This window comes from Lactuca virosa, chromosome 3, assembly GCF_052849685.1.
Source record: "Lactuca virosa cultivar CGN04683 chromosome 3, Lactuca_virosa_CGN04683_v6, whole genome shotgun sequence".
NCBI classification, from domain to species: Eukaryota; Viridiplantae; Streptophyta; class Magnoliopsida; order Asterales; family Asteraceae; genus Lactuca; species Lactuca virosa.
The window spans coordinates 11,052,186-11,064,809 of NC_136428.1; the positions used below are offsets into that span (position 1 = coordinate 11,052,186).

Genomic DNA, 12,624 nt, shown 5'->3' on the forward strand with positions numbered 1-12,624 from the left:
ATTACTTATGCAGGGGGGCCACGTGATTGCTTATGCTTCAAGGTAGTTGAAGCCTCATGAGGCAAACTATCCTACTCATGATATGGAGCTCAGTATTGTGGTTTTCACCCTCAAGATTTGACGGAATTATTTGTATGGAGTCCGGTGTACCATTTACACGAATCACAAGAGTTTTAGATATCTGATGGATCAGCCAACCTGAATATGAGGTAGTGCAGATGGTTGGATGTTGTGAAGGATTATGACTACAAGATTCGGTATCACCCTGTGAAGGCCAATGTAGTGGCCGATGCCTTGATCCGTAAGGCGGTGAGTACTTCTATCAGAGAGGTATGCTTGAGGATGATTATTACTTCACCAATATTAGATTTAATTAAGGAAGCACGGATTGAGGGGTTGAAGGAAGAGAATTGGAAGAAAGAGAAAACCAGGGGTCAGATTTCTTCATTTATCAAGGATAGTCAGGGTTTGCTGACTTAGTGCGGCCGAATATGGATTTGTGTTTCTAGTGGGGTTAGGCATACATTGTTGGAGGAAGCACACAAGTCGGAGTTTTCAATCCATCCGGGTGCTACAAAAATGTATAGAGATCTAAGGCTTAGCTATTGGTGGACCTGCATGAAGAGGGAGATAGATTGATATGCGGAGCGGTGCTTGACTTTCCGGAAAGTCAAGACCGAACATCAGAGACCCCACAAAAGATGCAATCGTTACCCATCCCCATGTGGAAATGGAAGGAGATCACCACAGATTTCATCATGAAGTTGCCAAAGACGGCACGTAGGCTTGACTCTATATGGGTCATTACCGATGGTTTAACCAAGATCGCCCACTTCATCCCGATTTAGGAAAGTTCATCCGCTGAGATCTACATCAAGCAAGTGGTATAGAGTGTTGGTGTGAGTTGTTTCTGACCGCAATGTTCGTTTTACTTCTAGGTTCTAGAGGAAGGTCCTCAAGGAGTTGGGTACTCAATTGCTTTTTAGTATTGCTTATCACCCACAGAATGATAGACAGAGCGACCGAACCATTCAGACTCTCGTGGACCTGCTTCGTGCATGTGTATTGGATTTTGGTGGGATCTTGGATACTTACCTTCTTTTAGTTGAGTTCTCTTACAACAATAGCTACCACGCCAACATTGATATGCCCCCCTTTGAGCTGTTGTATGATAGGAAGTATCGGACCCTGAGTTGTTGGGGCAAGGGTGGACAACGAGTGATGGGGAGCACGGAGGTAGTGCTCAAGACCACATATTTGATCCAGTTGGTGCGGGATAGGTTGCAGACCATGTAGAGAAGGCAAAAAAGTTACGCTGACCGACGTCGTTCGGACCTTGAGTTTCAGGTGGGAGATGTAGTGCTTCTGAAGGTGTCACCTTTAAAAGGTATCATCCGGTTTCAGAAGCGAAGCAAGTTACGCCCCATATTCATTTGACCATTCAGGATTGTCTCCTGGGTGGGCAGTCTTGCGTATCATTTGGATCTACTCGCCGAGCTTAGTTAGATTCACAACACATTTCATGTCTCTCAACCGCGGAAGTGTTGGGCTGATGATTCCATAGTGGTCCCCTTGTATGAAATTCAGGTTGATGAACGCCTGAATTATGTGGAGAAACCGGTTGCAATTCTAGACAGGAAGACGAAGACCTTACACAAGTGTGGTAGCCACGACGTGGCTGGATGTATGCCACGACATGGCAAAGGAAAATCTCGTGACTGTTTTACCTAGATACTACCACGACGTGTTGACATGTCTACCACGACGTGGTGGTTGTTTTTTATCGCGACTAAGTTGGATGGCCACAACGTGGCCATGGGTTGGCCACGACGTGGAGGTAAGCCAGAGTTGACTTTAACCGTTGAATTTTGACCCAGTTGATTTTTAGCCAAATTGATAGTTTTAGAAGATAGACTAAGGGTTTACCTTGTGTGATTTAGTAAGTGGTGTATAACACCCACTTCTTGATTGCGTGAGTTGGTTAGCTGTCGACTACGTTTGTGAGGTGAGTCTTCTCACTATATTTTGTAAGTTGTTAGACTGTCTTTGTGACTTTAGCATGAAAGACCATCAGAGGACCATGACACATATATGAAAGACCATGGTAGGACCATGACACATATATGAAAGACAATGGAAGGACCATGACACTTGTATAAAAGACCATGCGAGGACCATTACATATGTATAAAACCCCATGGGAGAACCATGACAGTCGTACAGAAGACTATGGGAGGATCATAACAATGAAGATTGTAGGAGGACCGCAGCAGTGAGTGATTGTGAGACTGTGGGAGGACCACAACATTCACTTGTTATGTATGTTATGTATGGTATGATATTTTGGAAAAATCACTAAGCTTTGTGCTTACGGTTTTATATTTAAATGTTTCAGGTACCTCTAGTTCCAAAGAGAAGGGCCCGACATGATTGCATTGCATCCACTTGAGATTCCGCACTTATGATTTTGTTATTACTCTGATGTTATTTTAAAACACCTTTCGATGCTATGACTATCTTTTGGAAGTAATGAATGAATGAATTGGTTTATTTAAAAATGAAAAATGTTATCTTATATTTTGGGACGTTACAGGGCAGATTGTGGGATTATGTGTGTATGTGTGTGAAAGAGAGTAGAGAGATAACAGTTTAAGTTTATAAGTTCATAGATTTAATATATGCCAATTAAAACAAATATATTTAAGATATGATTTAATTATATATTTGATTCTGATAATACCCTTGTCTTATTTAATCGACATACCCCCCCCCCCTCCTCTTTAGTTTTATAATTATTTACAAAAATACCATGTTTCATCTTGACCATTCTTTTTTTAATTCAACGATCCACCTTTAGTTTTCGAGTTCTCATGAAAATATGAGTTCTAAAATGATCCCATATATATATATATATATATATATATATATATATATATATATATATATATATATATATATATATATATATACATGTATATATATATATATATATATATATATATATATATATATAATGACTAGGCCTGGCAATAGAGCGGGTTTTGACCCTGATCCGATCCAAACCCTTAAGAATTATATGTGTTTGGAGCATAGTTTTTGATTCGTTTACCCGTTAACGATCCGTACCCGCTAACCCTTTTATTAAAAGGGTCGGGTATGGATCATCACCGATCCGATCCATTTATAACCCGCCCCGTATACATTTTAGAATTATACGTTTATATTTTATCATGTATAAAGTTTAATTTTAATTCTAATCGAAAGTCCAAAGGGGAAAAAGCCAAAGACCAAACTATTTTTACATAGGACTCGATGAGTCAACTTCTGGATGGTCTATTAACAAGAATCATGGTATCATTTCATTAATATTTCATCAAGGAACCATTAATTTCATTTATAAATCAATAAAGTCATTATCAACCGGAAGAAAGTTTGCAACTGCTACTCTCTATCACCGCATTCGACATTCAAAAATCAATCGGAAGTTACTACAACAGTGAATTTAATTCCAATCGAAAGTCATTGAGTATGCAATGCGTTTTCTAAATAAACATTTTTGTTTGATTATTCAAAAAACCTACGGGTTATGGGGAGGGTTTGGATATCTGTTGATTCGGTGGATAAGGGTATGGGTTTGATTATTCAAAACTCTGCATGTTACAGAGCGGGTTTGGATTGGATTTTGAAATTTGTTAAACGGGTTTGGATCAAGGTTGATTCGCTCCAAACCCACCCCATTGTCAGGTCTAATAATGACACACACACGCACAAAGGTAGATGTTCGGGCGATTTGTAAAAAAGATGCAAAGATATTGTACAAAAAAAGTAAAAAAAATTATTTAAAAAAATTAAATAAAAGAAAATTGTATGGAAAACTTTTTTTAAAGAAAATATAGACTGAAATATTAAAAGTACTTTAAAATTGTACTAAAACTGTAAAAGATGTACATGAATTTCATAAAAAGAATAGAAGCTAGGCTAAAACCGTAAAAAAATAAAAATAAAAATAAAAATAAAAATAAAATGAAAATGAAAAAATGAAAAGGTTATATTTTAAAAAATGGATAAAAGAAATGGAAATGAGAGGAGTACATGGAAGGGAACAAAGATGAAAGATTCGAACCCGCCTCCCGACAAAAATATGGTATATATAAATTGAAGTTATTGTTATTGTAGCCCAAGAATCTTTAGTATAACGGCTTAAATGGTCCATCATTGTTTTTTTGCCTTTAAAGGGTATCAACTTGTATTTTACCGGTCATTTTGGTATTTTTACCCACATTAGTAGGTAACACTGCTTTGTCAAGGGCCAAGTAAGCAGATGAGTCAACAATATCCCCAAAATCTTGAAAACCTGCAACAACTACAATCAAACATGGTGTCACACTCTTCTAAAAATCTATACCCACAAGTCGATCAATCAAACCCAGATTCATATTCCTCATTTTCATCATCAAATCTTTTCGTTGTACTTCTTCTCATTTTCCGGTGACGCTCCAACTTCATCTTCGTCTCCTTTCGACAGCCATCCAGTCTTCGAGATCTGAACCGGGAGCTTCTTGTAACCTAGCGATGATATAGCCGCATAGAACGCATCAATCTGAGAGAACAACATGTTATCGCAATGCAATTTGGTACATGGATCAACGATTCCAGCAATAATTTGAAACATAACGAAATCAAGTGAAACTTGCTTCAGATCAGCTTTGTACGCGAAGAACGGATAAGCATTGATGAGGGAGGAATAGAGAGCATGTTTTCGAGAGGAAATCTAAGATCAGAGCGATACATCCTTTCAGATCTTGCTGGAAAGCTCATGTCGATGGCGGATACGAAGATTGAAGAATAGCAACAGAATGTGTAGTGGTAATAGCAACCTGACTGTCTAATTTCAAATTCACAAGAGTAGTATGTACACTCTGCATCGCCGGAAGCAAACATCCAGACAAAGAAGTATCATTGCATGTCAATACTTCATTTCCGACAACAATGGAGGTGATTTTAGTCGCCGGTAAGTAACACTAAACATTAGCCTTCACCCAAGCTTGAGTATTAGCTGGAAATGTCATCTTCGAAAGGTACTCATTACCTAACCCCACAATAAAATCAACCCCAATGTTTGTAAAAGGTTTGAGCACCTTAGGATCGGCATCATAGAGTTTCACTCTGGTGGCACCAATGGCTTTTACCAACGGAACCACATGCTCCGGTGAAGGAAGATTGTTTGTGATCTGTCCATAATTTATCCCTACCGAAGCCATTAACACATGCAATAAAAACTCTACAGAAAACAATAACCAAAATCAACAAAATAGAACGGAAAATTGGGAGAAAACACAAGAATTTAAAGATAACATTACCAGTAAATAGAAGAGAAAGCTTTGAATCTTCCATAGATGAAAGAGGTGGAGAAGATGGATGAGGTTTTGGTTATGTGTATGATTGAAAGGTAAGGAAAGTGACAGCAGTAGTAGTAGCAAAAGTGTTTGATTCTAGGACGTTTCTTCTTTATAATCAATCGTCATTGCAGGTTGAGGTCGAATATGCAAAACATTGGCAAAGGTACAATCCAATCTACTTTTTCTTGGGGTCACAGTTGATCAATTAACTAAGTCCATCTGAAAGAAACAAGTTGAAACTGTTTATGAGCCTATCTCTATGTACAAAACTTCACAAGGAAAACCAACAGGAAAATATGTGAAGACAAAGCTGTGATGGTGTATCTGAGGGAATAGGCAAAGACCTTTGACTTTTGAAAGTCAATGTGGGTTGAGGAAACTGATGATTAGGATGAGGGAAACCAATATGGCATATGCAAAATGATGAATAGGATGAGGGAAACCAACGTGACATATGCAAAATGATGATTATGATGGGGGTCACCGGGTGACCCTTTCAAATTTTCCATAATGACCTTTTAAAACCTAAACATAAGTTTGTACATTTCAAAGACAAAAAAAAATCTTGAACGAGTGCCTATTTAAACCATTATACTAAAGATTGTTGGGCTACAGTGACAATTGTTGGGTTATGAGCATAACATCATTCATATGGTGTTCATGCAACCCTAATTGCTTTGATCTAGGTTTTCTACTATGAACATAACAACATTGAATACCAAAGCAATGATCCTAAGAACTAGCATACAACAATCAAATTGACATATAAACTAGGGTTTAGATCTTACCTTTCTTGTTATGTAGTAATAACAAGTTCTCCTTGAATATCTTTGACCTTTGAAAGCTTAGTGCATCAAATGTTGCACCTCTAATGGAGTCACAAACACCACTAGCAACAAGATGACTTAGGAGAGGGAGGAGGAGGCACAAAATTCGTCCAAGGGCTCTCTTAGAAGGTTAGGGACGAATTTAGTGGTCTAGAGGGTTCCTTTTATAGTTAGGCTTCTAGGGTTATCAACTTGGAAACCCTAATCCAGTTGCTTAGTCCTTAAGCAGCCCAATGGATCCTTCCAGAAGGCCCTTGGACAATTTCTATATGGACTCTCATATAGAATTCGTCCATTGCATCCTTATGGATCCTAAGCCCAACTTTGTAACTATCTTATAATTACAGTATCAGTCCCCTTTATTTAATTAATCTCTTTTGACCACAAAATTAATTCTAAATTAATTCTTGATCAATATTAATTAAACAATATGATTTCTCTTTTAATATATTATTCACATAATATATTAATAAATCATAATTAATCATCTTTCTCCTTAATTCCACCGATTAAATCTCTCATTTGTGTGTCTCTTTCTCTCTCTCCTCTTTCACGTCTTCTTCTTTACCGAATCACCCCTCTTCCCTCGATCGACCTCAATCACCATCGGATTCAATCATCGAGTCCGCCGATCTCCCCTTAAATCACCATCGTCTTTACCACATTGATCTTAGTTTTGTTCATACACAAAATCATAACCCCAAAATCATCTGGTTACATGATCCGCCATTAAATAAATCAATAAGGTAATAAAGGTGCCTTTCCAGATCCAAATTGAATCAAAAAAATGTGCAGATCACTGAAACGAAATGCCTGATGTGCATCTCTGAACTAACCATTGTTTAGAATCCATGGTCCCCTCCGACACTCATCACCTCATCAGTTGATCGCCTTCCTCATCGCATTCGTTCCGTCTCCATTGACCGACTTTGTTTCTGATCAGATCTGTAAGAGGAGATTAACAAAATGAACTCTAGTGACTGACAATGGAATTCGTTCCAAAGTACCGATATTCGCACAATACAAGTTCTGATTTTTCATTTTATTTTGTAACTGATCTCTATCGAAGCATATTCCCGTGTAAAATTCCATACGATGTGATTTACTTTAATTTAATATATTTAGATGCTTCGTCTCTTTATAAATTGTATATGCTTTCTATATGTTAATGATTATAGTATGCTTCATCCAATTACAATGGTAATCCCTCTCACTGTTTCCACTTTTTTACTTTGATTACTTCTATACGATGTAAAACACCACTGATGTATTCTCATCCGATTATTGTAGAATAGTAATTCATTGCATACAGGCAAAGATGAAGAGTTCATTTTATTCATAACAAATGAAACGTCTAATGGGGATTTATCCTTCTTTTTATGCATAACAGATTAAAGGGGTATGAGTTGCAGACCCTTGTTAAACGATACAGTCATAAAACCTAACAAAATGGTTAAAGTTTTGCTTGATTGGACTGAAAATAAACATGATTTATACAATGCAAATTACCTCAAGGATTGTCCTTTGGTGCATAAGATATGTGTCATTGTTAAAAAAACACTAAACAAGACTGGTTTTCTTGTCTGGATGCATTCTTAAAAGAGGAGCTTCTATGGCCTAATGATATGTGGTATGAATTATGAAACTATTTAGTTTATTTTTTATTTATTTTAAAATTGTTTATCGTTATTGATTTTTGCATACATGTATTGTTTATTTACCATCTCAATATGTCATATTATTAGATTATGTATTTATGTATTATTATTATTATTTAGAAGGTTGGGTGGCCTAGAAGACCACTATCAAAGCTAGTTGTTGCACAAAGAAACATCTACAAGGTAGCAATGTTGCATTCCATAAAAAAATCAGCAGGTGCAAAAATAATATATATTTATCTTGAAATTTGAATATGTTTTTGGATTGTTGTTGTTTTAGTGATGCTTTTGTGGTCAAAACTATAATCATTACTTTGACTTTTTTTAGTCGTTGGAGCTTTTAAAGGAAGCAACTATAAGTGTGTAGTGATTCACATGTAAATCACAAGTTAATCACAAATGAATTACATGTGATTCACATATGAATCACATGTAATTCACATGTAAATCACATATGAATTACATGTGATTCACATGTAAATCATATGTAATTCACATATGAATCACATGTAAATCACAAATTAATTACATATGAATTACATGTGATTCACATGTAAATCACATGTAATTCACATATGAATCACATGTAATTCACATGTAAATCACATATGAATTACATGTGATTCACATGTAAATCACAAGTGAATCACATATGAATTACATGTGATTCACATTTAATTCACATATGAATCACATGTAATTTACATGTAAATTACATATGAATTACATGTGATTCACATGTAAATCATATGTAATTCATATATGAATCACATGTAAATCACAAATGAATCACATATGAATCACATATAATTCACATATGAATCACATGTAAATCACAAGTAAATCACATATGAATTAGATGTGATTCACATGTAAATCACAAGTGAATTACATATGAATTACATGTGATTCACATGTAATTCACAAGTGAATTACATATGAATTACATGTGATTCACATGTAATTCACATATGAAGCACATGTAAATCACATATGAATTACATGTGATTCACATATAAATCATATGTAATTCACATATGAATCACATGTAAATCACAAATGAATTACATGTGATTCACATGTAAATCACATGTAATTCACATATGAATCATATGTGAATCACATATGAATTATATGTGATTCGCATGTAAATCACAAGTGAATCACATATGAATTGCATGTGATTCACATATAAATTACATTTGAATCGCATGTGATTCATATGTAAATCACATGTGATTCATATATTAATCATATGTAAATCACATATGTATTTTTGTGAGTGTTTTTGCATCAATCAACTTTTTTTAATTTTCTTGTAGATTTGGAAGAAATTGTGGTGAATATTAAAGTGGTGAAAAATGATAAATTGAAGAAAATATAGAAATATTGACACGAAGACATGAGAACGCTTTGAAATTTTATAGCATTATTTTGTTTTTTATATTTTATTTTGTATCGAATAAAATACTTATTCTATTGTGTTTATAGATTAGTAAATAAAATTAGTTTTGTTATGATTTCCTTACAAATATTATAGTGTATGAAATATGCATATATGCATTTATAAAAATATACATATATGTACCAAAAATATTGATTTTTTTGGTTAAAAAATTATAGTATTTTTTAAATATTCCAGTTTTTTTTTTTAATTTTATTGATTTTTAAATGCTTTTAAAAAAATTGCAGTTTTTTTTTTTACTTTTCAATTTTTTTTTTCAAAAATTCATGTTTTTTGTAAAAAAAAATTAAAAAATCTGCACTTTTAAAAAAATCGAAAAATACTATTTTTAAAAAAATCTGAAAATTGCAGTTTTTAGACATTTGTATTAATATTAAATGAGATTCATAGTTTCTCGGGTTCTCGGGAACTATGAGTTCTCAACCGATCTCACCCTATATATATATATATATATATATATATATATATATATATATATATATATATATATATATATATATATATATATATATATATATATATATATATATATATATCATAAAATGTTTCTATTTTGACTCTTGTTTTACGAATAGTAATATATCAACATTGTGGTGAATATCTTGGATCCAGTCATGTTTTACAAACGATGAAACTGGTCTATTTTGCTAGAAGTGAAGGATTAATTTTAGTTTACTAGTAAAACATACATTGATTATCTATTAGCATCTTTACTTGGCTAAATACTTTTTGTCCGGCTTGTTATATAAATTTTGAAGATTGTAACCAAACTTAATTTATGTTTTTCCACCTGTAACGTGTCACGGTATCAGCCAATCATTATCATCTAACACATCATATTTCATGGGTACAAAACCAAAAGTTTAATTTGCTATTTACTTTATATACTTGCAAAATTCTAATAGCGTAGTTGTACTCAGATAGCCTTGCAACATGAATCAAAAAAATAATAATCTAGTCACCTGTGGGTATAATATTCTTGTTACCACAGGTATCTATACAAGCTTCCTCAAACTCTTCCTTCCCAACGAGCCTATGGCATATGTTTGTAATAGCCAAACTAATGTTGGATCCATAGTCGGCCACCATCCCACAGTGGTCGTGAAAAAATTCTATCTGCAATCGGAAAGCATGTCATTATTTCCATTAGCATTAGCATCTGATATAATAAAAAAGAATTTGAAAAACATCTAATAACAATAATAAATAAGAGTTACCCTGGATATGGTACACTCAGAGTCATCCATCATACGCGGTGGTACAGGTGCATAGAGGATTGAGGAAGCTTTTACGGAGCCAAACAAAAGCACACCAATCATATGCACATGGAAATCCACCATCGCTCGCTCATATAAAGTCTCCCTTATCTCCTCAAGTGCATCGGCCCTTTCTTGTCCCATAGACGTCTTGTACTGAACATACAAGCAAAAGTGTCAAAATTAACCTCTTAACAAGATGGGATTGTAACCAGGACCTATCAATATCAATAACAAATGATGACTTAAAAATCCCACTTACCCATCCCCATGACACCATGAGACCAGCTTCTTGTTGACTAATAGGATAAGAAAGCTCCACGAGATCATCTATCTTCTCACCCAAAGATATCCGTTGGTCCTTCCCAGGCTCAAACAAAATACCAATTTAACACATAAACCGATAACAATCGTATTGTAGATGCCAATTGATTTTTTCTTCTGACAAAATCTATATGATAGGACAACTATACTATATTTTTATTATAACCAATTTTGACTATTCAATAACTGAAAATTCAGAAATGTCCAGCCATCTTATTCCTCTATCTCCGTGTGTCCAACTGAGCAACATATAAATTTAGCCAGGGTTTGAATTTTTGTTTTTAAACAGTGCCCAAATATTCAATTACATGGTCAAACGAGATCACAGATTAGATAAAAGCAAATCAAAGGGTAATGAACTCTTGAAAAAAATGAGAAAGCATAGTTGAGTTCTCACCTTATGACGCAACGGGTTCCACTCCGACCGGTAATCAGTACCTACTTTTGTCGCATATCTATGTAGTAAAACGACGACCAAACCCGATACAACAAGCAAACACAGAAATAGACGCCTTACAGTTATCATCGCTGAACTAGGGTTTCGAGAGAGAAATACGAGAGATGATCATATTCATATTATAGACGTAATATCACATTCTTGTTTTTTTAGACTTTTCGCTTTTTAGCTTCTGAATTTCTTCGGCAGATCGCGCTTAATTACTCCTTTGTTTGTTAGGCAAGAATAAGGGAAGGAACGAAATGTCGTATTAAAGGGTAATGAAAACAAAACCATTCTTGAAGCAAATCCCATTCCCTCAAGACGCGATGTTTTCATTCCTTGGGGTACTTTTGTGTTTTTTTTTTTTTTTCGTACGCTCCCCATAATCGTATCTTCCGAAATTGCCCTCTATCAGCCTCTCATATAGGAAGCGTATGCACAATATCACTAAAAATTTAGCATCCTATCTTCAATAAATTGGGATATTCTCATTAGAACAGCATTTTAATTGTCATCGTACAATGAGTGAGATGGCAAACGGGCAACAAACTGTGCCGCTAAGCCTTTTTGAATGGTAAAGCTAATTCTTTTAAAGACTACATCCGAAGATCTAGGGGATATAACATTACTATGCATAATTCGTTTTACTCTTTTAAGAAGCTCTACCGCATCCGGTGCGAGGAAACCAAACGTATCAAGTGCAAATGGTATGAACACGTGTTGATTTTCCATGCACGACTTCTCATGTTTGGTGACTTTGCCTGTAGCTGCTTTTAAAGCAGCATGTCCCACCGTGAAACCCCCCGCCCTCAGGCCCACGAGAGGGGATACCCCTGTAAGATCCACACATGCGTGTTTCCCTCCGACCCATCCAAAAATCAAAATGTCAGCCGGTCTGAGGGTTGACCTTCCTTCTGTCGGGTCAGTCAAGAAATTAACAGGTGCCTCTTTCTTAGCGGAAACCCCGGCACGCTTAAATATGTCAAACAAAACATCCTTAACCATATCGTGCCTGTATTTGAACCCCGGGAGTTCTTTACAGTGAACTGCATGCTCTCCAAAAGAGTCCAAACATGCCTTGCGACACACAGGACATATCTCGTCAGCTGGGAATATGGGAATCATGAGTCGATATTTGAGAATAGTACGATACTCCACGGGAGACATGTGTTGGCCAAGCCCATCTATAGAGATAGCCAGAAGAAAATCTTGAGCATGTGGTGCACGTAAGCACTGGAAAACCGCTTTCTGCCGAG

At 35.4% G+C, this 12,624-nt stretch overlaps 1 protein-coding gene across 1 annotated transcript; it reads right to left on the reverse strand.

Annotated features, from left to right (window-relative positions):
- Positions 1 to 10,251: 10,251 nt before the first annotated feature.
- LOC145162206 (vacuolar-processing enzyme-like) lies at positions 10,252 to 11,697 on the reverse strand. Its single transcript, XM_079081417.1, has 4 exons — positions 11,327 to 11,697; positions 10,868 to 10,966; positions 10,567 to 10,761; positions 10,252 to 10,465 (listed from the first exon to the last, which is right to left on the reverse strand). Exons 1-4 carry the CDS (start codon positions 11,453 to 11,455, stop codon positions 10,304 to 10,306), a joined length of 585 nt encoding a protein of 194 aa, XP_078937543.1. The 5' UTR covers positions 11,456 to 11,697; the 3' UTR covers positions 10,252 to 10,303.
- Between the last annotated feature and the right edge of the window lie 927 nt (positions 11,698 to 12,624).

Coding starts and splice junctions, on each gene's coding strand:
- LOC145162206 (XM_079081417.1), bottom strand. CDS start 11,455: ATGATAACTGTAAGGCGTCTATTTCTGTGTTTGCTTGTTGTATCGGGT. Junction 10,967..11,326: donor GGAACCCGTTGCGTCATAAG/GTGAGAACTCAA, acceptor GAGCCTGGGAAG/GACCAACGGATATCTTTGGG. Junction 10,466..10,566: donor CTGAGTGTACCATATCCAGG/GTAACTCTTATT, acceptor TTCCGATTGCAG/ATAGAATTTTTTCACGACCA.